This window comes from Lynx canadensis, chromosome A2 (genome assembly GCF_007474595.2).
Source record: "Lynx canadensis isolate LIC74 chromosome A2, mLynCan4.pri.v2, whole genome shotgun sequence".
In the NCBI taxonomy this organism is placed as follows: Eukaryota; Metazoa; Chordata; class Mammalia; order Carnivora; family Felidae; genus Lynx; species Lynx canadensis.
The window spans coordinates 13713381-13737509 of NC_044304.2; the positions used below are offsets into that span (position 1 = coordinate 13713381).

The window sequence follows — 24129 nt, forward strand, 5'->3', positions numbered from 1 at the left end:
AAAAAAGAAAGAAAAAAGAAATTAATTGTAACCCACAGAATAGAATAAATAGTCATGAGTTCATGGTGATATAAATACATGAATAAATGGGGTGCCTGGTTGGCTCAGTTGGTGGAGCATGTGACTCTTGAGCTTGGGGTTGTAAGTTCAAGCCCTGTGTTGGGTGTGGAGATTACTTAAAAATAAAATCTTAAAAAAAATTTTTTTTTAAACATTTATTCATTTTAGAGAGAGCCTGAGCAGGGGGAGGGGCAGAGAGAGAGGAAGACACAGAATTTGAAGCAGGCTCCAGGCTCTGAGCTGTCAGCACATAGCCTGATGCTAGGCTCGAACTCATGAGCCCTGAGATCATAACCTGAGCTGAAGTCGGACACAACCTAGTGAGCAACCCAGGCGCCCCTAAAATCTTTTTTTTTTTTTTTAAAGTTTAGTTATTTACCTTGAGAGAGAAAGAGAGGCAGAGAGAGGAGAGAGAGAATCAATCCCAAGCAGGCTGTGCACTGTCAGGGCAGAGCCCTATGCGGGGATTGAACTCACCAACTGCAAGATCATGACCCAAGCTGAAGTCAAGAGTCAGATGCCTAACCAACTGAGCCACCCAGGCGCCGCCCCCCCCCCCCCCAATAATAAATAAATACTTGAATAAGTGCATAACTAGTGAAGAATGGACAGCTCTTGTTTACAATAGAATTCCAAATAATAATTAAACTAGTAAGTAGAAAATAACCATAGTAATTGTTGCTGGCAAGAGCCATGGATGGGTGCAAAAACTAGTGGGTGAAAATATATTAACAAAAAAAAAGCGCTAGGGTATTTGCGCTATGTATCTCCCCGTAAGATACTTATTGCAAAGAGAAAAATGGTAACTTAACAGTTTAGAAACTGACAGACATTGCTTAAGCAAGTAAGCAAAGTCAACATCACCAGTAGTGAGACACATCAATATCCTGTGACGCCAGACATGACGCATCGAGACGGCTATAACATCGCTTCTGCGGGAATCCTGCCCAAAGTGAGAAACTTCAGTCTAATTATGAGGAAATATTGGACAAACCCATACTGATGAGTAGTCTAGAAAACCAGCACTCTTCAAAAATACTAAGGTCATAAATGATTAGGAAAGACTGAGGAACTGTCCCAGAGTGGAGACTAAGGAGATACACTTAAACATAATGTGGGATCCTGGACCAGAAAAAGGTCACCAAAAGCAGAGCAGGGATTTTTGAACTGGATGAATCTGATTTCCCACCTAGGAAGCAGGATGCCTGGGTCTGGGTCAACTACAGGCCACTTGAGCATCGCATGACTTTGAGGGCGTCCCTGCCGCTCAACTTCAGTCTCAACACCTACAAAGTAGGACGCCTTTTAGACACCCCCAACCCCTTCCGGCTGCTGGGCATCTCGGGCCTTGGAAACTACGCAGGCGTCAGAGGGACGGCTTGATTGGCTATTCGTTGTGACGCACTTGCTAACTGTAGCAGCGCCCAAGCCCCACCCCTTCCTGCCGCAACTCCTAGCACGCATATCGGCTCCGGGCACGTCGCCTATACGCGCGGTTGCACGCGTGTTGCGTGGTGACGTCGTGGCGGCACGGGCGCCATCCCGGAAGCGCGAGCAAGGCCGCCAGATGTGCAGGTGCTGCTGCCACCGACGCCGGGGCCGAGTTCGGGGTGGGGCTGGGAATGCCGGGGCCGCTGGGGAGCCGGGCCGGGTCGGGCGCGGCCCCCGGGCTGTTGCGGGGTGGGGCGCGCCGCTGGCCACATCTGGGCACTCCCCCTGCCTACAGGCCTCAGTTTCCCCGTCTGCGCAATGTGTGCGCCGGCGGCGCCACGGGCCGATTCCGGAGCCAGGGCGCCGGAGCCGGGGCTGCTTGTGTGCAGTCTGCAGTGTCACCCGGAACCGGGCGTTGCAGTCTTTGGGCCTCAGTTTCCCCGCTTTGCAGGGGCGGGGCGTGAGGGGATAGGCGAGTCCCTCCTCTCTCGCGGGTTTTGCTAAGCTTGGGCCGCCAAATTAAATTCTGTTAAATACTGGGTGGAATCGTGGCTCCTCCGCCTTGCCGTGTGACCTTGGGTAACTGAACCAACCCCTGTGAGCCTTAGTTGCCCTTGGAGATGATAGTGTTTGCTTCATAGGGATGATTGGGGATAAAATGAAGTGCTGTACAAGTGTTGGCTCCTGTTCTTGGAAGGACCAGGGAGCCCCTTGCTACAATGCTGATTCCCTGGCCCCGCCCTAGGACTTCATACTCCCCATGGAGAAGCAGACTGCTCCGAACCCAGCTCGTTATCACTATCACAGACAGCGCTGTGAGATTCTGATTCTTTATTACTCCCATTGTCTGGATGAGAAAACTCAGGGAGGTGCGGTGACCCTCCCAAGGTCACACAGCCTCCTTTTCTGCGTGTTTCCCTCATAAGTAATATTTGGAGCAGAGACCAGAGCCCGTGCTAGGTCATTTCTACTCTGTTTGTGGGCCAGACTAGCTGTTAGGGAAGTTTTCCTGAGGCAGGGGAGCGTGCCTTGAATCAGCCCTCACATCTGGGAGCCAGAGACTGGAAAGAGCCCCTTGAAGCAGAACCATTTTACACAGGTCCAAATCTTGTGCCCTGCCAAGCACTAGCTGTGTGCTTCCTGCCACACGACTCTGCCCTTTGGGCCCAAGTGTCCTCATTATACATGATTATGCTTCTTTGGAAACGTGGATAGTGGATACTGTGGGTGTTGGTACCTGGCACATAGTAGGAATTCAATAAACCTAGTGATTATCTGGTGGGGGGGGGCGGATTTCACCAGGTGTGGCAGCTTATTTCCAGAAGGCATGTAGGGGCTGCAAATAGATAAGTCTTGGCCTCCATGGTGTTTGAGGGAAGAAAAGTATTAGCTGTTAATATTTGTAAATGAGGTAATTTTACACACACATAAAAGTCCACATTTCTGAGGGTTTTTTTTTTTTTTTTCCTGGAAAAATTCAGAAGTCTGGTAGTAGTCAGTTACTGTAAGAAGCCGCTGTCCTGGCAGAGGTGGATACTGAACACCCGTTCAGATTCACACTCGTGGGTCCTGCAGACTGGGCATTTGAGTTGTGACTCAGGTTTACTGAGTATGTGACAATGGTCCAGTTTCTCAGTTTCTGAGTCTCCGTTTTCCTAATATGTAAGTAAGGGTAACAGTTCCCGGTGTATAAAGTTAGTGCATTGGTTAGCATACAGTAAGTGCTCAATAAAGAGGAGAGTGGATTAAGGGCTCTGAAAGCCCTTTGTGATTCTGCATGTGAATCTCAACCAATTGCAAATGGGCCTTTCTGTCAGCAGTTAAATACGTGGACCCCAGAGCCAAGCTATGTCAAGATTCTGGGTTTTACCTGACACCCCCGCCCCTGAGGGTGAGTGCCGAACCTGTGGCCCTTCCTGCCCTGGCAGGGTCCAGGAGGCCCCCCACCTGCCATGATGGTCATCTACCTAGCCACACAGCCGTCTGGGTTGCTGGGGCCCGTAGCCTGGCTGAAATTCTTGGCTTTAATTTGCTAATAAAACCCTAGAGTCAGAGCGGAGTTTGAAAGCCTCTGGTTGCCTCCACCAAGCTAAGTTCTGGTGACCCCTTGCTGTGAACCGGTTTCTGGGCTGGGCTCTGGAGGCCTTTGCTCTCTTGAAGCTGACATTGCTTTGGTAGTGACGGACAAAAAAGTCAAATGATTACTAAGATAACTTCAGGAATAGATGAGTCGATGAATAAAATAAGGCGAAGTGCTTATAAAAGTGATCAGAGTCGAGAGGAGGGGCAGTCATCACAGGAGAAAAGATACTGCAGGTGGTGATGATTTGAGGGGGCAGTCATGTATGTGAGGACGGCAGGTGCAAAAGCCCTATGGTGGGATGAGCAAAGTTGGGGGGATGTAGGAAGAGGCTGGCAAATCTGTGCAGGTGGAAGGTGGCCGTGGCCTTGGGCACATGGAGAGTGGGGGCCACAGAGGTCGGTGGGTCATGGGATTCTGATGTGCTTGGGTGCAATTTACAAATATGTCCTCCCAACACCCCTGGATTCTCAGGATGACAAAGCTGAGGCTCAGGTGGCATGACCAACTCATGGCCCGCGTTCCCAGCCCCTCCTTTCTGTCCCAGCAACCCCACTGCCTAGTGCAGACTGAAGACTCTTTTGCCTTGCCTGTTTTAGGCAGCGGAGGAGGAGGAAGAGATGGACCCCCCGGACTCGGCCTCGAGGGTCTTCTGCAGCCGCATCCTAAGCATGGTGAATACAGACGACGTCAATGCTATCATCCTGGCTCAGAAGAACATGTGAGTGGTAGCCAAGGGCTGTGGGCCCCAGGCGTGGGAAGGAATCCACTCGCTGGCCAGCATTCTTGCCCTGTCTGCCCTTACCCTGGGCCCACACTGGTGATAAAATGAAGGAAATGAGCAAATCTGCCGGCTGGCTCCAAAGTAAATTCCTTCCTGGCCTGGAGGCGAGGCCTTGGCACAGGAAGCAGGGCTTTGGGATGGTTTCGCAGCTGTGGATGGCTTGGCAGGGGCTGTAGCAGCTCCTATCCCAAGGCCCGGGGTGGGCTGTTGGGGGAATAGGAAGGGGCTGCGGGAGGGGATTTAAGGAAGCCAGTGAGCTAATCTCCTGTTGGGAATCTAGTCTCTCGCAGCCCAGGCTGTCTCTGCAGAGGACCTGTGGTCTTTCGGAGGGGTTGTCAACACCTTTGCCCTCCTTAAGGGCTTGGCACTGTGACCGATTCCAGCCTGCTCTGTGGGGAAGAGAGGCTTACACAATCTTGGGATGGAAGCACAGCCTCCTGTGGCTTTATTTTTGTGTATTTAAGCCAAAGGCTCTTCCTTCCATTTATGACACAGCAGCGACCTGATACCCTTCCATTTCTCTCCACCTGTGACAGGGGTACTGGGTTTGTCTGGGTCAGATTTAGGCCTGGCCTGGTGAACTCCCAGAATGAGGGGAGACAAAACCAGACACACACCATGGCCCCATGGTGTCAGGGCTGGGCCAGGGGAATAACCTGGGTCTAGGGACTCAGGGGAGTCAGAGTCTGCTTGAGGGAGGGTTTATGCATGAGAAGGATGTACTTGGGTAGGGTGTTGAAGGTTGAGTAGGAGTTCGTTAGATGGCTCAAACAGCAGGTAGAGTTCTACATGGCAAGGAAACAACACATGCAAAGGTCATGAAGCAGGAAAGGGCCTAGCACGATCAGTTTGTAGGGCATGGTTTGCAGGGCTGGTGCCTTCTCTTTGCTGCCAGGCTGGACCGCTTTGAGAAGACCAATGAGATGCTGTTGAATTTCAACAACCTGTCAAGCGCCCGCCTGCAGCAAATGAGCGAGCGCTTCCTGCACCACACAAGGACCCTGGTGGAGATGAAGCGGGACCTGGACAGCATCTTCCGCAGGATCAGGTGGGTCCCCAGCCTCTCCAGCTTCTGCCTCCCCCTCAGGTTTCTCCCCTCTTCAGTGAGGATCATCCACTCTGCAAAACAGAGATTCTGCTAATTTGTTCTTTGAGGCTTCATCGCTCACTTAGCGTCTGAGAAGATCTGAAGTTTGGGATAAAAAAATCTTGAAGTTTCGGGATTTAGATTTTATTTATCTTTCAATAACTGCAACGTAGTACCAGATGCAGGATGCAAAAGGCAGGCAAGTGCAGACAGTGAAAGGCAAGTCTCTGGTCCTCCAGCCCCCGGCCCAGGTCTTCTCTCAAAAGGCATCTGAGATTGCCAGTTTTGGTGGGTCTTTTCTGAGCTGTTTTCTGTGAGGACAGAGAAGAATGACGTTCAGGTCCCTAAGCACGTAGAATGCTCAGCGCAGCACCCAGAGCCTGCATCACCGTGGCCACATGCCTGGGCCTGGAACTAGCCAGAGCTGCAGCTGTATTTCCAGCTGACAGCACCACTTACTCTGTCCTGGGGGCAGCCCCACCCACTGGCAGACTCAGGAACAGAACATCATGAGACAGGCCAATTAAATCCCGTATAAAAACACATATTTTCTGAGGTGTCTCATCAGGCTGGTTGCCCAGGCGTGGTTTTGGGGGTGAGCAGGAACCCCAAGTGTTGGCATCTTTTGTGCATATCTGTATCACCCAGGAAGGGGATAGTTGTGTCTGCCCAGTTGCCTCGTGGGTGGGGACCCAGCAACGGTGGTGCTTCTGGTGGGGACTGGGTCACCACAGTCAAGGATGAGACTCCACCCCCCGAAGACCCCTTTGTTATTCTTTGTAAAGGTGACTTCATTACTTTTTTTTTTTTTAATGCTTATTTATTTTTGACAGACAGAGCATGAGCGGGGGAGGGGCAGAGAGAGAGAGGGAGGCACAGAATCCGAAGCAGGCTCCAGGCTCTGAGCTGTCAGCACAGAGCCCCATGCGGGGCTCGAACCCACGAACCGTGAGATCATGACCTGAGCCGAAGCTGGGCTCTCAACCGACTGAGCCACCCAGGCGCCCCGGTGACTTCATTACTTTAGGAAGAAAGGAAAAACAGCTGATTAAAAATGAAGGAGGCGTTTCTCTGTGAACGTCAGTTCAATGTATGCAAGTACTCAGTGTCTGGGGTGTGCATAATCACTCCTGGCCCCCACACAGACACTGTCATCCTAGTGGTGGGGGACAGGATGGGACAAGTCACCCAGAGGAGCGACAGCTGAGGAAGGGGTGAGGAAGCCTCCTGGAGGGTTATCTGGGCAGGGAAGGATTAGACCTAAGAAAGGCATTGCAGATAGAGGGCCTAGCCAGACCCAGCACGGAGGACACGCACAAGCTCTTGACAGCTGAGCAGCTGCCATCTATCCTAGGGCTGGGAGGTCCGCAGGGCTGATCACATGGGCCTCCTTCCAGCCCAGGAGCAGAGTGACAAGCAGTAAAGAGTTGGGGGGAGTTCCCATCCCCCACCCACCTGGAACTGCAAGGGTTCCTGGCGTGCACCAGGCCCAGCCTGTCTGCTTGGCAGGTTCAGCCCTGTATGCCTTCCCTTCCCCTGCAGGACGCTGAAAGGGAAGCTGGCCAGGCAGCACCCGGAGGCCTTCAGCCGTAAGTGTCACCCAGGGCTCCTGTGCCCCACGTCTGGCCTCTGCACCCACGGATGCCAGCACCCTCACCCCAGGTCTGGCTTCTGGAAGGTCACCTCAGGGGCTGACACTGAGCCCAGGTCCTGGTGGGCTGTAGATCTAGAGAGACTTGGAGCAGGGGGCAGGGGCATGGGTGCTTGGCCGGTCTTGGCAATCTGTAGAGCAGGTGCTGGGACTAGGATCCCCTCCCTGGGGGAGGTTACACAGGGGAATGTGGATAAGAACAATGACAGTCCTTGCCCAAGTGGATGTAGTGTAGCTCTATGAGCTAGGCTCTTACCTGCAACCACCCATGAGAGTGGGGACTGTGAGTATCCCATTTCATACAGGGGGAAACTGTAGCCCTAAGGAGCAGTGACTTTTCAGAGGAAGTGCAGCACCCCCTATGCTGACTCTCAGTTTACCCTCTCTGCCAAACGGGCCAACATCTCCCTACCTCAGGGCTGCTAACGACCATAGGCACAAAGGCAGTGCTGTCAGTAGATTGCCTCAGTCAGTAGAGCATGCGGCTCTTGATCTTGGGGTTTGAATTCAAGCCCCCTGTTGAATGTAGTGCTTACTTCAAAAACAGCAAAAACCAAACAAGGCAATGCTATCATCAGGCTTTGTTTATAGAGCAGAATGCTGAGGCAAGGGTAGTGAGAGGCTTGGCCCTGGCAACACAGGAGGGCAGAGCTAGGCTCAGGCCTGTGTTGGCCTGACTCCCGAGAACCTGGGTCCTCATACCCTGAAGGGAAACCTCTCCTCTGCCTGGGCCTCAGTTTCCTCCTCTGTAAAATGGGCCAAGTTAGGCCCCACGGGGTGGCAGGGGAGCTGTTAGGGGTCATAGGCCCAGTGAATCCCTCATCACGGTGCCCGCCACAGTGACTAAGCCAACTCCTGGCCTCCTTCCCCCAGACATCCCAGAAGCATCCCTCCTGGAGGACGAGGATGAAGATCCCATACCACCCAGCACCACGACCACCATTGCCACCTCAGAACAGAGCACGGGCTCATGTGACACCAGCCCTGACACTGTCTCACCCTCCCTCAGTCCTGGCTTCGAGGACCTTTCCCATGTCCGGTCCAGCTCTCCTGCCATCAATGGCCGCAGCCAGACGGACGATGAGGAGACACCGGGGGAGTAACCCTACTCCCTGGCGCCCCGAGGGGTCTCAGGGAAGTGGCAGCTCTCCCCAGGTGTCTGAGGTGGCAGTACGTAGCCCTGCCTGGAGATCAACAGCTTTGCCACCCTGTTCTGTCACCCAGGGCTCCTGGGGGACAAGACTCCCTCCAGGGGTGTGGAGTTCCTGGGGGGTCTATCATTCCCAATTCCTCCTCACTGAGAACATCTGTCTTCTGCAGACCCCTCTGCCAGGCCAGGGGATGACCAGCTCAGCTGGAGTTATGGGCTGGGCATAAGGGAGCTTTTCCAGAGCCAGGCTTGAGGTCTGCTCTAAACATCTAAAGGCTCCCAGAGACCAGAGCCAGAAGGCCCCTGCCCCGATGCCCTGGTCAAGACCACCTCAAAGTGGATCAGCACTGTCATGTCTGAGTTCACCCCAACCCATCCCTGTACCTACTAATTCTGGTCTCCCTGCCCTTTCCTCCAACAAAAGTATTGAATGCTGTCTCCAGTTGGTATGTCAAGGAGGCTTCTGAGACAGTTGTAGAAGGCTCAAGATGGAGGCGGGCCATTCAGCTGCAAGCCTGATGAGGTCTGTGTTTCTCTGGCCAGAGGTGTGAACCCTCAGGGCCCAGCAGGCCTCTCCCAGGACCTCCATGGAGCAAGCTGAGCCACCTTAGAAAACAGAGTTAAACGGAATATTTTTGTACCCGATGTTTACAGATGCTGTTGGGAAGTTATCAATAAAAAGACTCTGTTACTAAAAAGGGAAGGGTGTACTTAGCGGTGGCTTCCTTCCATCCTTGGGCCCAGGATGCCGTAAGGGGGATAAGTGCAGGACGTGAGACAGGAGGGGTATATGGACGGCCAGGCACCACTGAGGTAGAGACGTGGCTGCTCTTGGTGGCAGTGTCCAGTGGTAGCAACCGTAATAACCCAAGTTCCTATCACTACCTATGTACTCACACGTGCCGGTTCCCTTATCTCTGAGTAACTTCTCCGGATCGGTCTCAGGATGGACTCCTCAGGGAGGCAGGCCGGGTCCCTTTCCCCATTAGACACTGTGTAGAGTTCCCTGTAGAGTTCTTTTAAGCACTTAAAAATTACGTTATTAAAGACATCTTCCTAGATCCAAGAGTGTGTGCTTTTGCCTGTTAATAGGGGGCGCTGGTAAGTGTTCAAGGAAATAAAGAGGAACCCTGCCAAACCTACACGTAACTTCTCAGTCCTCACCCTTCCCGTTCCTGGTACTGTTTAGCCATCCACGACTCCTTGGCCCTAACAGAAGTCCTCTTTGGCCCCAAACTGACCCTGGGTGGCACCCCATTTTGAGTGAGTACATCAGCTTCACCTTCCCTCACTGCTCTTATAGGCGCCGCCTTGAAATTCCTCCAGGCACAGTGGCTAGAAAGTGTTCAAATATCTAACTCCTTGGTGATAGGTGGATCCCGAGGGTTTCGGCACGTCCCACCCCTGTGCCGCCTACCACCTTCCCGTCCTGAGCCCTGAGTCCCGGACCCGTTGACCCTCTGCTTAATTCCTTCGCTTTAGCACAAATTGTCTCCTCTACTCTTGTCAACAAGCATTCCCCGAGTGACCGTTACGTGGAGTTTTTAGCCAACTGAGAGACAACCTGGAAAGGTGAGGCCGTCCCCTCACGTGCCCTGGAGGACAGGGGAATGCACCCGGAAGCGGGTTGGTGACACTCACCCACGGGGGCTGCGGCTTCGTTAGCCAGCACCCAATACGGCGGCGGGGCGGGGCCGGGGGTGGGGTACGATGCGCGGCGCGGATTGTGACGCAAGCGCGCAGCGTGCTCGGTGCGCAGGCGCTCTCGGCGGCAAATCGGCGGTTTCCGGTCCGTCGCCCTCTTTCTCTTCAACGAGGTTCCCGAGCGGTTTGGTGGCAGCGGCGTTGCGGGTTCGGTCCAGACCGGGGTCGGGCGGGAGGCTGTGGGAGGCCGCGGGCGTCCCGGTGGCGGAAGGGACAGCCCGGAACCCGTCCACGCGGGCCAGGTTCGGCAGGGCGGCCCGGTCGGCTAAGTTGGGCGCGTGGAGCCGAGGTTCCCCAGCCGGGACTGGGCCCCGGGTGGCGAACGGGTCTTTGGGAGAGGAGCCTATGCGCTCCTCCGGCCCAAGCTATCCCAGGAGGCCTGGGGGCGTGGATGAACTTTCTGGGCAAGGGGGAGGGGGTACTAAGCGCAAATTTTTTTTTTTTTTTTTTTTTTTGGTGACCTACAATGCGCCAAACCTTTAGAAAATATTAAGTCCTCTTCCCCTCCCACAGGGTGATTCAATACTTGCCTTCTCTCATATCTGTAAGGAGAGGGTGGTAGCATCCACCTTATAAGGTTTTTTTGGGGGGGGGGGGAGATGAAATATGTGTAAACAAGCACCTGACACGTGCTTGGCAGGCACTGTTTATGGGTTGGCGTAAAGGCAAGAAGTGTGGGCGAGTTTGGGTATAACTTAGAGGGAAGCCAGGGTGTCGGATGTCTGAGCTTGGAGTTGGAGAGAACTGCCACCGAGGAAAATGTGTGGGAGGAGCGGCTGCCAATAACGGGATTCCCATTCAGGTTGCAGGAAGGGCTGCTTGTGGAGCAAATGCGGCTTACAGAGGGGTAGGGAAGGGAGGGAGGATGGGACCTCCCGGCCACCCTCGAAGAAAATGTGCCTGACCAAATGGTGCCCCGGCTACGTACTTCTCATTCCGTCTTCAAAGTTGCCAGAATTTCATTTGCTGGGCCCCAGGAGGATAACCACTATCTTTGCTCCCATGAAGCACACTTTGCCACAGGGGTCCAGGGGTAAGGTGCGGAAAGCACAATCCTTGATTATAGGATATTTGGGCTGTAGCCTCAGAGAGGTGGAAGGAAACAGGCGCTGGGATGGGCCTGTACTTGTGGTTGATACTGGCACGGGGGCTGGCCAGCCCCTGAGCTCAAGCTGCTCAGACCTGCGGTTCTTAACCTCTTCATCCTACTCCTCCCCACCCTCCAGCAGTCGCAGAGATGCAGATCTTTGTGAAGACCCTAACGGGCAAGACCATCACCCTCGAGGTTGAGCCCAGTGACACCATTGAGAATGTCAAAGCCAAAATCCAAGACAAGGAGGGTGAGTTGAGCGGAGTCCAGAGGAGACACTGTCATGTGCAGGATGGGTGCTGGGCTTGTGTAGACCTCAGCCTTGGCCAGTGCTTCCCTTGTGTGATCTTAAGAGGACAGCTTGTTCTCTCCACCTCAGTTTCCCCTTTGATAGGTTGGAGGCTATGCCAGAACACCCCTGCGGGGAGAAGGGAAGCTGCCAGCAATGTGCTTGCCAGAGTCTTAGTCTGAGCTTTCCTCTTCCCAGGCATCCCTCCTGACCAGCAGCGTCTGATTTTCGCGGGCAAACAGCTGGAAGACGGCCGCACTCTGTCAGACTACAATATCCAGAAAGGTACTGGGAGTTGAGTGGCTGGACAGAGGCCCGTGAGGCCTAGAGCCAAGGAAGAGGCTTTGCAAGGATGAGGCTTTGATGATCTCATTGGCAGCATTGGGGAGGGTGGGGGAGGTGATCAGATGGGGCTAGAGGAGTCTTTTATTTATTTATTTATTTTTATTTATTTATTTTTTTCAACGTTTATTTATTTTTGGGAGAGAGAGAGAGAGACAGAGCATGAACGGGGGAGGGGCAGAGAGAGAGGGAGACACAGAATCGGAAACAGGCTCCAGACTCTGAGCCATCGGCCCCGAGCCTGACGCGGGGCTCGAACTCACGCACCGCGAGATCGTGACCTGGTTGAAGTCGGACGCTTAACCGACTGCGCCACCCAGGCGCCCCGAGGAGTCTTTTATAAAATAATGTTTTCATTGGGGGAAGCATCTCCTGGTCGCCACTTGTTTCCAAGTGTGGCAGTGGTTTCTCTTGTTCTTGCTCACCTTTTTTTCTTTAAAAGACTGTTTTGTTTAAAAATGTGTTAAGAGGGACACCAGTCTGGCTCAGTCAGTAGAGCACGCAACTCTTGATCTTTGGGTTGTGAGTTCAAACCCCACATTGGGTGTTGAGATTACTTAAAGATAACATTTTTTTTTTTAACGTTTATATTGGAGAGAGAGACCGTGTGAGCAGGCAAAGGGCAGAGAGGGAGACATAGAATCTGAAGCAGGTTCCAGGCTCTGAGCTGTCCACACAGAGCCCAACATGGGGTTTGAACTCATGAACTGTGAGATCATGACCTGAGTCAAAGTCGGTTGCTTAACTGAGCCACCCAGGCAGCCCAAAAATAAAATCTTTTTTTCTATTTTTTATTTTTTTATTTTTTATTTTTGAGAGACAGAGCATGAGCAGGGGAGGGGCAGAGAGAGAGGGAGACACAGAATCAGAAGCAGGCTTCAGGCTCCGAGCTGTCAGCACAGAGACCGATGTGGGGCTTGAACCCACGAACCGTGAGATCATGACCTGGGCCAAAGTTGGCCGCTTAACCGACTGAGCCACCCAGGCGCCCCCCCAAAAATAAAATCTTTAAAAATATGTATAAAAATGTGATAAGAGAAATTTTGTCACTATCGTAAAGGAAATCCTTGTCACTTTCTGTAGCAACTAGATTCAATTTCTCAGCAAAATGAAAGATCATCTTTACATCCCTCAGAAATTACCTTGTCTGTTGAGAACCCCAATGCACATTATGGTTAGCATATATTAGTCTCAGACTGCCCAAAGCCTGGGCTGGTGGGAAGTGAGATGGAGGTTGTGTGGGGTGGTCTGGGCCAGTATGTCCATCTACGTCTAGAGTACCCAAGGGATTCTCATTTGAGGAAGTTCTGGAGGGCCCTACCCTGCACCTGAGGTGCTGGGGCCAGGCTTGGTCACTGTCTCTCTTTGACCTTCCTCTCCTAGAGTCCACCCTGCACTTGGTGCTTCGCCTGCGGGGTGGCATCATTGAGCCTTCCCTCCGCCAGCTGGCCCAGAAATACAACTGCGACAAGATGATCTGCCGCAAGTGAGTACTCTCAGGTGGTGGCAGGGGGTGGCTAGCCCCGGTGGGGAGGGCTTGGGTTGGGGTGTGTCCTCACCAGTCTCTCTCATCCTTCTGCAGGTGTTATGCTCGCCTGCACCCCCGTGCAGTCAACTGCCGCAAGAAGAAGTGCGGCCACACCAACAACCTGCGCCCCAAGAAGAAGGTCAAATAAGGCCCCTCCACCGGCTCTTCTTTGCCTGCAGGACGGCCTCCTGCCCAAGCCCCAAGGCCCTGGGGCCTCAATAAAGTTTCCCTTTCATTGACTGGAGCAGTAACTGGTGTCTGCATGGCTGGTGTGTCCAAGGAGGAGCTGGCTGAGCTGTGGGCATCTCCCGGAGGGACTCCATCACTTGATTCTGCACAGCCCTCGGGAGTCCCGTGTCCTTTGGGTTTTGATTGTCTCAGCTATAAAATGTGCCGTGGTCCCTGCCCTTCACATCTAACAGGGTTTTTCACAGCCACAGTGCACACAGGTTTCAGTCTCGGCCCTCTGCCACATACCCTCATGAACCTGCCTGTCTGCATTTTGTCATCCTTAATGAAGACTCCCCCAACCCCCCCAAGCCCAGGCTCTTGCCAGACTGCAGGTCAGCCATGTCACTGCCTGGGCCCTACTCAGACACTCGGATGACTTCATGCCTGTGCCCTGGAGGTGTCCAGGTGTGGGTGGGTAGACAAAAACTGCACCTAGTGTAAAACATGTTCTCCGTTGGCTGAATATGAGGAGCACCTGGGCCCACCTAAGCCCTCTAACCTCAGTCTTGGAGGGGCAGGCCTTGGTGTTTATAAAACTTGTGCTGATGCTCCTGAGAATCAGGTGAGCTCCGGAGTGCCCTGGACTGGCCCCGGTAAGGCCATGCTTTTATTTGTCTTGAGATGACTGGGGCTTTGTGTCCGGTGACAACCCAGGCCTGGACAGTGACTCAGATCTGAGTACCAGTAAAGGCTAATGTCTCTTGTTTCATGGGTTTCAACCCTGTTAACTGCTGGCCCCTGCTTCCTAGGCTAGGCTACCAACATCTACTTATCCCTGGAGGAAGAAGCTTCCCAAAGCTCAAACAAGGTAGTGTATCCCCAGCAGAAAGCTCCAATGCCTCCCGTGCACTTAAAACGAAGCCCTGCTGGCCTCACCCCTACCCCAGACTCGGCCTTTGCACAGGCTCCCTTCAGCTAGCTCCTTTCTGAGGAGTGCACACAGTACCTGCCAGATTTGTTAAACAGCTGGGGGCTCCTGGGTGAGTCCGTTGGTTAAGCATCCGACTCTTGGTTTCTACTCAAGTCAAGATCTCACGGGTGAGATCAAGCCCCACATGGGGCTCTGTGCTGACAGAGCAGAGCCTACTTGGGATTCTCTCCCTCTCAAGCATTTTTTTTTAAAAAGCTGCATTCCAGCCTTTTGGGCTCTCCAGTATTGGAACCTCTGATCAAATCCTCATGTCACAGCAATCATAGCAAAAGATCACCTCTCGGGCTCTTTTTATTTGAACGGGAAATGGGATGGGAGTGTGAAAAGATGTTGAGATAAATGTGTACAAACAAACCGACGGATGGCCTTGTCTACAGAGCTGTACATTCTAGGACAAACACGATCGGAAGCAGGAGCTCGACGGAGACAAACGGGGTGGTTGGGGGTACAGGGCCTAAGACTCTGGTCTTTCCTCCATTCTTCCTCTGGATCTCCAGGTTTCCGGTTTGGCCGGCCACGGGTTGGGGTGCGGAGACCTCCGGGCCTGCAGGGGGCGCCTGGTGCAGCGGGGCGCCCTAATCTTGGGCAGGGCCGGGGCTGCGCAGTCATGATCACTGCCAAGGCCTCGGCGGACTCCGCCGTCCCCTCGGTGCACGGTACTGCGGTGGCCGCCGGTGTCCCGGAGCGCGAGGAGCCAGAGTGGCCCTGGGTGAGCCCGGGCCTGAGCAGGAGCAGGCGCGGGGTGGGCGGTGCAGGCTTGGGGGCGCCGGCCTCATGCCCCAGCCATGCCCCCCGCCCCGTAGAAAGATGCCCCGATCCGGGCGCTGGTGCAGCGCATCCACCAGTTGCAGGCTGAGCGCGCGCAGGCCTTCCGCCGGCTGGAGGAGTAAGTGCGGGCGCAGGGGTGGGTAGGGGTCGCAGAGTTCAGCCCCAAGCCAGCTCCGGGGATGGGCGTGCCTGGGGGCGGAGCTGGGTCCCTGAGCGGCTGTGTTGTCAGAGGTGGGGAGGGGTTCGCTGGGGGACCAGATCTTTGCTTTCCCCCGCTGGGACCCAGGGCGCGTCCCCACTGCCCGATGGGCCACTCCGCGTGGCGTCTCTCCCTTCCCCAAGCGCAGGAGTGAGCCCATCTCCGTTTACCCTGCGGGAGTCAGAGAGTGTCCTCCACACTCTGGGGTCCAAGGACCCTTCCTGGGGGACTTTCAGGTGGTCAGTGCGGGTGCAGGGCCTGAGAGCCTGGGGGCGTAGCCTCAGGACCCCCACCTGCCGCAGAGGCCACCTCCAGTACCTGCGAAGCGGCCCGCCCTACGACTTCCCCCGCTACCGGAGCACGGTGCACGAGGTGACCCAGGCCTTCGCCGCCGCCTCGCGGGAGGTGCTGGCGGTGGAGGCCGAGCTGTCTGGGCCCAGAGGGCAGCCGCTGCTCGCGAGCCACGTGCGAAGCCTGCAACAGCTGGAGCAGACGCGCCTGGCAACGGTGAGGCCCCATCCTCGGCCCCTGTCCCCTTCGCCGCGCCTGGTCTGTCGTGGCCCTCTGTGCACCTCATAGGCGACAGCCAGAATCCGGCCACCCAAACCCCAGCCCCGGCGCCCCAGACCCCACCTCTCCCTGCCCCACCTCAATCCTCCACTAAGGTTTCACTTGGGATTCTCCCGCCCTGGCCCCTCGTAGTCCCAGGACACGCCCACTTCCCCGGAGCCCCAATGCTGTGCCCAGTGCCCGCCCCCACTACGCTCCTACCCCTTTGGCTATTCCCATAGCCTCAGGTCTGGTCCTCAACCCGGTGCATATTGGGGAGCGTGAATTTCCACAGCAGACACCCTCTTGGGTAACGCTATATATATATCCCCGTCTAGGTTCTGGCCCTACTCCTCCCCTGGGTTCCAAGACCCCGCCTACTCTACCCCTACAGCCAATCCCGACCGAGACGCACTTCCCAGGCCGAGCCCACGTGAGGCCACGCCCACATCGCTCTCTAAAGTGGGATTCCCAGGCCGCGCTGCTTTAGGAGACCCCAATCCCAGTCTAGGTGTTTGGCCCACTTCCACACGCGTCCTGGGGACTATGAGGTCCTACCTACTCCACCCCTGTCACCAATTCCTGGCTGAGCCTGTGCCGCTATGCCCATGCCACGCCTTCACGCGACCACACCCACATTGCGCCACACACTAATCTAGGGCCTGCCCACTCGATCCTTGGGGGGGGGGGGGGGGGGCCTTGAAACTGACTCGCAGACTCCGTGCGTGCGAAGCACCACCCCTCGCGAAACCCTGCCATGCCCCCATCCTGTGCTGCCTTTCTGGGTGCTTCAGTGTCTCTCTGCCTGATCTGTGTGGGAGGGGGGGGGGGTCCTGCCAGCTGTGACATCCTTCCCGTTGCCCACATCAGGTGGCCCTGCTGCAGCTGATGGGGACGCCAGAGCTGACTGGGCAGGAAGACACCCTGGAGACGCACCAGCTGAAGATGAAGTGAGCACTTACTCCCAGTGGGCTGGAGGTGTTAGATTTGCACGTGCACCTTCAGGCGCCCACTCTCAGCCAGGTGTGCCCCAAGGCTGGCACAGTCATACTGGGCTGACCCTTTGGACCTGCACACAACCCTTAGGGTGTGCACACTGGAGTCTTACCTGGTGGTTCCCAGACATACAGCACACATTGTCCCGGTGCACACACCCTACAATTTCACACCAGACTCTCACGTTTCTGGGACACAGTTGGGCACCTCATACATGCCCATCTTGCTCACATGGCTGGACTTAGAGCTTGGACACGGTTGCCCACAGGACACGGGCCTGCACATTCCTACCTCCAGCCCCTGCAAGCACCCACGAGTGCACACCCACTCAATATCTGCTATGTGACATAGCACAACCTTCTGATGGCACCTGCTCAAGATGGCTTTTTCTCCCTGCCCACTCTCACCCACAGGACCACCCCTTCTCCCAGGCACCCAAATGGTTCTCTCGGCCACTAGTTCTGCCTGGAACTCTGGCGGCGGGCAGGAGGGCCCGGGGCTTGCCACGGCCCCCTAGGAGCTTCGCAGTGGCAGCTAATTCGCCCCATCTGGGTTTTATTTATAGTTCCCATCCACTCTTGTAGGGTAATTAAAACCATGGAAGCGATCAGCGAGGTTCTTCAGGACCTTAGGTTTGATGCAGAATCTGCCGAGTGATGGTGGCTCCCCAGTGACACACCAAGGGATATGGGAAATGTCCCCAAGCCTACCCCTTGACTGTCAGCTGGCTGGGGTCACGCTCCACCAGGTCGCCGACTGCCCTTGAGTTTGCTGCACCTCCCACAATAAAGAACCCTTCGTCTGTAGCTGCTCCACTGTCTCTGTGTCCTGGGGTGCTGGAGTGGGTGTCCCTGGGGAGGAGGCCCCGCAAGGCCAGGGATGGCAGGTATGACTCCCCCTGCTCCTGGACAGTAGGGTTGGTGTTTTGGATCACACCCTCCAGTGAGTTTAAAACCAGATATTTCACATCCTGGAGACAGAGTCTGAAATTCTGGGAGGCAAAGATTCCAAGCCCATAGGGTGGGTCATTAGGATTCCTCGTGCTTCCCCTAAACCCCACAGCCCCTACCCTGGGCCAATCGAGCCCCAAACATCTTCACAATCAGGGCACCTAAATAGCTTGTTTATTTAAAAAGATTCTTTGCAGGGGTCCTGGATGAGGTGGGGGTGGGGGAATAATGACCCCTCTTCACCCCCAGCCCTGGCAGGGGTTCTGGGCAGCTTAGCCAATCCTCACACACACCCCCACTGGAGTTGCACCCAAGAGTGGCCTCACATGGAGGTCAAGGATGTTGTGACCCTCAGAACACCCACCCCAGCTCCTGCTGAGGGTGCTCGGTGCCCTGAGGTGAGGGTACAGAGTTAGCCCCCAGTCTGGGTGCAGCCCCCAGGTCTCCACGCAGCAGGGAGGGTGGCCCCAGTCCCTAGAGCTTATCTGGCAGGACCTGCAGGCAGAGGGGAAGCCAAGCTAAGCAGGGAGCCTGGGAGGGGCCAGTACCCTCCAAGGGTACTCTGCCAATTACAGAGCAGTTGAGGAGGCCCCAGTTCAGGTCGGGGCCCTGCCACTTTCAGCTTGGTGACCTTGAGTAGGGTACTGCCCCTTTCAGGGCCTTGGTTTCCCCATTTGAGAAGACTATCTGTTCGTCCCAAAGGGTGTCCCGTGGGTAAAGCACTTGGCACAGGGCGAGCATGCAGTAGGTGCTCATATATTGCTAACTGGGGTGAGTATGTTCATTCTTGAAGATGACATTCCACTTTGGACGTTTTCCGGGGTCAGATGCTTTTACTAGGCTAAAGGCCACAGGACTAGGTAATCACTAGGTGTTAAGTAAATGCCGATGAATAAGACATGGAGGAAGGGATTCCATCTCAGCAACTCTAAGGCTGAGGGTGGGGGGCCCACGGACCTGTGGCCACCAGGAGGGGCCCTTGTCTCCCTCCCTTGCCCGCCCACCCACCCAGGCAGCTGGGGTGGGCCCCCCTTACCTCTCGTCGTGCCCCGTCTGCCCGAGGGCAGGATCCCCTCGTCCTGTGCTTGGAAGGAAGGAGGCAGTGTCTGGGGGCTGCGGACCTACCTCCCCAGCCCGATTCCCTCCCAGCCCCCACCACTCCATCCCTCGCCCGCGGGTCCCTCCTTCCTACCTGGTTGCGGGTCTTGTGTGACTTCTGCATCCAGGCTCGCCACTGGTCGTAGAGGCGGAAGCTCAGGTTCGAGCAGTACGCGTGCTTCTTGAGCCAGCCCAGGAACTGCTTGAGCTCGCGCCGCACCGGCCCCGAGCTCGGCTCGCCGCCCCGCGGCTCGCACGCCCCGCCGCCCGGGCCCGGGCGCTCTGATGTGGGGGGAGGAGCCGCAGCGTCACGACGCGCCCGCCAGAGGGCGCGCGAGGGCAGCAGAGGGAGGTTCCGCGCCTTGGTGGGACCGTGTTGCCCTTGGGCGCCTCCCTCCCGGTTTCTCCGGGACCGGGTCCTGTCTACCACCCAGCACAGCAGCCCAGCTGAGCCCCCGAGGAGGTAGGAGGCAGGGGAAGGAGAAGGTCTTCCTTCATGTCTCCTCCAGGAAACTGATTCCCGTGGCCTGAGCCAGGTGTGAGTGGAAGGGAGGGGGAGAAGGAGCGAAGCCAGGGCCAGATGAGATGAGACTCAGACACCGAGCAGGGGACAGAGAAAGAGAGAGAGAGAGAGAGAGACAGCTGGAGAAAGAGAGGCAGAGATGGAAAGATGGAGACAAGGAGAGACAGGGAGATGTCGGGAGGGCCAGAGCAACAGGGGACAGCAAATGCAGAGGGACAGAAAAGGGCAAGGTCAAGAGAGGACTGGAGTGGGCAGAGACGGGGATGTGGGGATGTAGGGACACGGAAACCAAAAAAGGCAGAAATGCAGAGAGATACAGGGGAAGAGAGTGACAGAGGGATGGAGGGAGACAGTGAGACGAGACCCCAAGGGGGCCAGGGGGAGGGACGGTCCCCAGGACAGGCCTGAGAGAAGGAGCCAGTGGGATGGGGAGTGGGCTGGGAGGGCCAGGTGGGAGGCCGGCCTGTCTGTCCAGCTGCCGGCCGCAGCCAGCCCCTAGCAGGCCGGCAGATAAGGACATCGGCCTCACGTCATAAATAACGCCGGGAACCCGCTGACAGGCCCTGGCACGGCCACGGCCCCCACCGCCCCTGCTGGCCTCCCCCGGCCTCCCTAGCCTCTCCAGCGGACGCAGCCGCCTGCTGGCTCCCGTGCAAGAATCGCAGGTGCTGGGCACGAGCAGGGGCCAAGGCGCAGGCCCCTCCCGGCCGTGTTCACTCCCGCCCACCCCCAGAACCTGGAGGGGCCCAGGATGGGGGCTGGGGAACTGGCTGGAGCCTGGCTCTGCCCCCCACCCCCAGCCCCGCTTTGAAACACCCTCTGGGCCTCAGTTTTCCCATCATCCCACGAGGATGGACCTGGACTTCAAGGAAACTGAATTCAGATCCCTGTGTGACCTTGGGGGCTGGCTGGACCTCCTAGGGCCTCTGTGTCCTCACCTGAGAAGAGGAGGCTCCCTTGGGGTGAAACGATGGGGGCGCAGGAGACGGGAACCATAGTAAGTACCACTTGCAAACACTTAGATGGCGCCCACCACGCGAGTGCACTTTCTTGGATTACCTCATCTAACCCTAACAATAGCCTGAGGTGGGTATGATTATTGTCCCCACTTTCCAGATGGAAAAGCTGAGGGCAGACATTTCACGTAACATATTTCGTACCATTTCGCAAAGAGAATGGAGGCTCATGGGCTTAGAGAAGCCCCAGATGGCAAGGGAAGTCAGACTCGGGCCCCTGATGGTCCCCATTCCCCTACCTTGATCAGAAGGGGAAACCAAGGCCCCTTAGAGGGAGAGTTGGTAGCTGATCAGCCTCAGAAGCAGAGGTTTCAAACTCACTTGCCTTTAGGGATTAGGGAGGGGGTACAGATGGGCAAAATGGGCCTGGTGGGGATGGGGCCAGTAGAGAGTGAGGGCCCTGAGTGAAGGGGCCACCTCTGCTGATGGGGGCTGTGGGGCAACTCTGTCTGTGTCCTGTTACATTTTCTTTTTTCAAGATTTTATCTTTAAGTACTCTCTAAACCCAACGTGGGGCTTGAACTCACAACCCTGAGATCAAGAGTCTCATGCTCTTCCAGCTCCGCCAGCCAGGCACCCCAACATTTCCTAGACAATTAATCTGTCCAGGAAACCTAAGATATTGGTGTTAAAACTTCCTGTCTTTAAATGTGTGCAAGTAGGTCAAATTCCCCCACCCCCACCCCCACCCCAAATGACAGGTCAAAGAAAATGGATCCAAGGGCCACATTTGGCCCCAGGAGCCACCAACTTGAGACCTCTGCTCTCTCGGAGGAAACAAAGAAACAGAGGCTCTCGCTGCTTTGGGAGAAGTCTCCTGACCACCCAGCCCTGCTAGGGTGCTCACCACTGCGAGGGGTGGAGGCGGCCGTGGGGTGGCTCCACTCGCTCCAGATCCCTGCCTTCTTGGAGCCGTAGATGCCAAAGGGATTGCAGCGCACTTGTACGAAGTAGACTGTGCCTGGCTTCAGGCCGGCCAGGCGGCAGGAGGTTTGGTTGCTCACATCGTCCACCACCTGGCGGCAGTGGCAGGGTCAGAGGCCGGGGGCGGGGGAGGCGCAAGGGGTGGGGGTGGGGTGGGGGTGTCAGGCACCTTCCAATCCACGCTGTCCTCCACTCGGTAGCGGATTTGGTACTTGGCTTGGAAGAGGAAGTCCTTGAGGGCCGGCGGGGAAACCCAGCGTACGCTCAGCTGGTCCTCCAGGCCCCCAACTCGGCTCACGTGCACATCGGGTGGGGGGTCGGTGGTCACTGTGGGGCGGGCGGGGCTTAATCACTCAGCTGTCCCAGAACCGGGCTGGCCCCGTGTGGGCTCAAATCTCAGCGCACAGGGCTTTGGTGGCACCTGCCTGGGTTCTGCCCTCTCCCCACCCCCCCTCGCCCTTTCAGGACGGGTGGATTACATTAGATAATATTTGGGAAACACTCAGCACCTAGAAGCACTCAATTAATGTTAGCTGTTATCACCCTTATTATCTGTGACAGGAGAAACATAATCCTATCTTCAGGGAACTATGTAAAAGCAGACGCTGCCTGGCTGATGCTATTGTTATTATTATGCCCAGGAGGCCAGGGGGCCATGAGCTGCCAGACCCCTGGGAAGCTCCTCCTGACCTCACCCCACCCCCCCCCCCTCCACTGCCCACCTGCACCTCTGGACCTTCTTTCTTTACAAAAGTTTTCAAATGACAGCCTTCCTGGTGCAGAGGGAAGACTGAGGCTCAGAACCTGCCCACTGCACCTTCAGGACTTGAGGAAGCAAGGCAGGAAGCCGACTGGGGTGGGGGATGGCTACTAGCCTTCTGGGGATCCTTCTGGGAGCCCTGTGGGCAGCAGAGAGGTCTGGCCTCTCCCCCTGAGGCCTTAGTGAGGGTCTGAAAGGGTTAAGGCACAGGCCTGCTAGGGGCTGAGAAACACCCTAATTAGATTAGGCCCAATTCTGCTCGCAGATCATCCGTTTCCTGCCTCCCGCCTGCGCACCCCCCCCCCCAGCTCCAGGCTGAGGCTTCCTGGGGCGCCTCCCGACCTGGGCGCCCCCTCCCAGCTCCCCCGGGGCCCCCTCCTGCACACCTGGGCTGCCGAGGGGGAGGCAGCCAGGCCAGGTGTTCTCCACAGAGTGGGGGTATCCTGGCTGCTTTAGGGGACTGGGGACCGATGGGTGGATGCCTGGTTCCTCCCGGCCCCAGCCAGGGTCGGAGCTGGAGCCTCAGCCATGAGCTGAGCCGAGAGAGAGGAGGTGCAGGCTCCCTCGTGGGCCTAGGAGCCAGGGTGGGGGGGCTCACCCACATCCAGGATGTCCAGGGTGAGCACATCGGAGCGGGCCGAGCCCAGCCGGTTGGTGGCCTCTACCCAGATCTCATAGGGCGTAAAGAGAGCCAGGTCCTTGGGGATGTGGCAGGAATGAGGCCCTACCGTGTGGTACTCCTCACACGTGTTGTCCTGCCCGTACCACCTGCAGGGCAGGAGGGGGTGTGAGGACACAGGAGAGTCTCTTCAGACCCCCCAGACCTCCCCATGGCAGCCCCGGAGGGCAGAAGGGACACCCGGCTTGGAGAGGGTGGGCTTTGCCAAGACCTCACAGCCAGGCTGGAACACACGTCACCCAAGGGCCACCACCACCACCAACCTCAGCTTGTACTTGAGAGAGTAGTTGGTGTGGAGGAAGGTTTCCCCATGGGCTCCCGGCGTCCAGCGGCATGTCAGGTCCTTCATGTTCTTGGACCAGCAGCTGATGTTGAAGGGTTTCTCTGGGGGCACTGGGGAAGGGGGTGCAGGGGACTGAGGGTCTGGACCAGCCCTGGATAGGTGAGGTTCCTAGCCACCAGCTGGGCCCCCATCCTGGAGTAGAAGGAGGGTGACCAGAGTGGCTGTTGGCAAGGCTGTCCGCCTGGAACCTCCTGGGGACAGGTTCGGGGGTTCCAGGCTCTCATGCCCACGCCCAGAAGTCCCTGCCTCTCAGCCAGCATGCCCACTGTTCAGTCCTGGGCCAGAGGGCCCGTGATGCATGCCCCTCTCCCAGGAGTTGCCCGTGGATATCCTGGGGGCCCGCTTACAGCCAACATAGAGACAGGAGCCAGCCAGGATGCTGCCGTCACGAGCGTGGCACACGAGGTTGTCGCCTGACTGCTGCCTGGATCCGTTGAGGTTGGCCAGGGCGAGGGCCAGGGTGGAGGCGTTGAGCACACGGGAGAGCTCGGGGGCTAGGCGGCGTCCGTTGAGGGTCCAGTAGAGGCCCTCAGCTGTGGCGCCTGACGGGTCCCCGTGCACTGAGCATGTGGCCTGCAGGGAGGAGCCGATGAGGAGCGTGGGGTCCTGGGGGCTGATGACAGCCGTGTCTGGGGTCAGAGAGGAGTGCCCGTCAGGCGTGAGATGGAGTTGCCCTGAGCCCCCCACCATGCTTAGGACTTCTGGACTCATGGCAATCCTACAAATGAGCTGTTTATTTTTGTCTCCCATTGCACAGATAAGGAAACTGAGGTTCAGTTAGGCCAAGTGACCAGCCCAAGGTTGGCGGCAAAGCCAAGATTTAGCCTCAGGACCGTTGTGATTCCACAACTCAGGTCCTTCCAAGCCGCGTCTTCACGGACGTGCCCAAGGCTCTGGGAGCGGTCACAAAACTCAGGCATAAACGCCCATTCAGACTCAAGTAAATTTGGCTTCGCACATAGTTCT

The 24129-nt window shown here is 56.3% G+C and overlaps 4 protein-coding genes across 10 annotated transcripts; 3 read left to right on the forward strand and 1 right to left on the reverse strand.

Annotated features, from left to right (window-relative positions):
* Positions 1-1543: 1543 nt before the first annotated feature.
* KXD1 (KxDL motif containing 1) lies at positions 1544-9309 on the forward strand. Its single transcript, XM_030304805.1, has 5 exons — positions 1544-1635; positions 4171-4292; positions 5251-5403; positions 6985-7031; positions 7967-9309. Exons 2-5 carry the CDS (start codon positions 4192-4194, stop codon positions 8194-8196), a joined length of 531 nt encoding a protein of 176 aa, XP_030160665.1. The 5' UTR covers positions 1544-1635; positions 4171-4191; the 3' UTR covers positions 8197-9309.
* A 679-nt stretch (positions 9310-9988) lies between these two features.
* On the forward strand, positions 9989-13447 carry UBA52 (ubiquitin A-52 residue ribosomal protein fusion product 1). Of its 2 annotated transcripts, none has more exons than XM_030304815.1 (5): positions 9989-10094; positions 11174-11287; positions 11525-11611; positions 13052-13154; positions 13251-13447. In XM_030304815.1, exons 2-5 carry the CDS (start codon positions 11185-11187, stop codon positions 13342-13344), a joined length of 387 nt encoding a protein of 128 aa, XP_030160675.1. In that variant the 5' UTR covers positions 9989-10094; positions 11174-11184; the 3' UTR covers positions 13345-13447. The 2 variants fall into 2 exon arrangements, with proteins under 2 accessions (XP_030160675.1, XP_030160676.1); XM_030304816.1 differs by having other exon boundaries at positions 10030-10094; positions 11177-11287.
* A 1485-nt stretch (positions 13448-14932) lies between these two features.
* REX1BD (required for excision 1-B domain containing) lies at positions 14933-17676 on the forward strand. 6 transcript variants are annotated; one of them, XR_003966505.3, is made up of 6 exons: positions 14933-15067; positions 15162-15244; positions 15604-15832; positions 16213-16307; positions 16745-16824; positions 17455-17544. XR_003966505.3 is itself a non-coding variant. In XM_030304824.1 (5 exons), exons 1-5 carry the CDS (start codon positions 14966-14968, stop codon positions 17525-17527), a joined length of 567 nt encoding a protein of 188 aa, XP_030160684.1. In that variant the 5' UTR covers positions 14933-14965; the 3' UTR covers positions 17528-17676. The 6 variants fall into 6 exon arrangements, 3 of the variants coding, with proteins under 3 accessions (XP_030160684.1, XP_030160688.1, XP_030160695.1); XR_003966506.1 differs by having other exon boundaries at positions 17436-17514; XR_003966507.1 differs by lacking the exon at positions 17455-17544 and having other exon boundaries at positions 16213-16385; positions 16745-16830.
* Positions 17677-18027: 351 nt separating this feature from the next.
* Positions 18028-23853, reverse strand: CRLF1 (cytokine receptor like factor 1). Its single transcript, XM_032592484.1, has 8 exons — positions 23511-23853; positions 23084-23213; positions 22740-22909; positions 21551-21708; positions 21305-21473; positions 19013-19200; positions 18857-18899; positions 18028-18315 (listed from the first exon to the last, which is right to left on the reverse strand). The coding sequence occupies exons 1-8, from the start codon at positions 23851-23853 to the stop codon at positions 18302-18304; spliced, it is 1215 nt and encodes a 404-aa protein (XP_032448375.1). The 3' UTR covers positions 18028-18301.
* Positions 23854-24129: the final 276 nt, after the last annotated feature.

What these genes read in the sequence shown, in the direction of transcription:
- KXD1 (XM_030304805.1), top strand. Translation starts at nt 4,192, where the DNA reads ATGGACCCCCCGGACTCGGCCTCGAGGGTCTTCTGCAGCCGCATCCTA. An exon ending in ATCCTGGCTCAGAAGAACAT is followed by an intron (nt 4,293 to 5,250) that starts GTGAGTGGTAGC and finishes CTTTGCTGCCAG; the next exon opens with GCTGGACCGCTTTGAGAAGA. An exon ending in AGCATCTTCCGCAGGATCAG is followed by an intron (nt 5,404 to 6,984) that starts GTGGGTCCCCAG and finishes CTTCCCCTGCAG; the next exon opens with GACGCTGAAAGGGAAGCTGG.
- UBA52 (XM_030304815.1), top strand. Translation starts at nt 11,185, where the DNA reads ATGCAGATCTTTGTGAAGACCCTAACGGGCAAGACCATCACCCTCGAG. An exon ending in CAAAATCCAAGACAAGGAGG is followed by an intron (nt 11,288 to 11,524) that starts GTGAGTTGAGCG and finishes TCCTCTTCCCAG; the next exon opens with GCATCCCTCCTGACCAGCAG. An exon ending in GACAAGATGATCTGCCGCAA is followed by an intron (nt 13,155 to 13,250) that starts GTGAGTACTCTC and finishes ATCCTTCTGCAG; the next exon opens with GTGTTATGCTCGCCTGCACC.
- REX1BD (XM_030304824.1), top strand. Translation starts at nt 14,966, where the DNA reads ATGATCACTGCCAAGGCCTCGGCGGACTCCGCCGTCCCCTCGGTGCAC. An exon ending in AGGAGCCAGAGTGGCCCTGG is followed by an intron (nt 15,068 to 15,161) that starts GTGAGCCCGGGC and finishes CCCGCCCCGTAG; the next exon opens with AAAGATGCCCCGATCCGGGC. An exon ending in GCCTTCCGCCGGCTGGAGGA is followed by an intron (nt 15,245 to 15,603) that starts GTAAGTGCGGGC and finishes CTGGGGGCGTAG; the next exon opens with CCTCAGGACCCCCACCTGCC.
- CRLF1 (XM_032592484.1), bottom strand. Translation starts at nt 23,853, where the DNA reads ATGGTGGGGGGCTCAGGGCAACTCCATCTCACGCCTGACGGGCACTCC. An exon ending in CCTGGACATCCTGGATGTGG is followed by an intron (nt 21,709 to 22,739) that starts GTGAGCCCCCCC and finishes CCCGCCCCACAG; the next exon opens with TGACCACCGACCCCCCACCC. An exon ending in CGCCTCCACCCCTCGCAGTG is followed by an intron (nt 19,201 to 21,304) that starts GTGAGCACCCTA and finishes CCCCCACATCAG; the next exon opens with AGCGCCCGGGCCCGGGCGGC.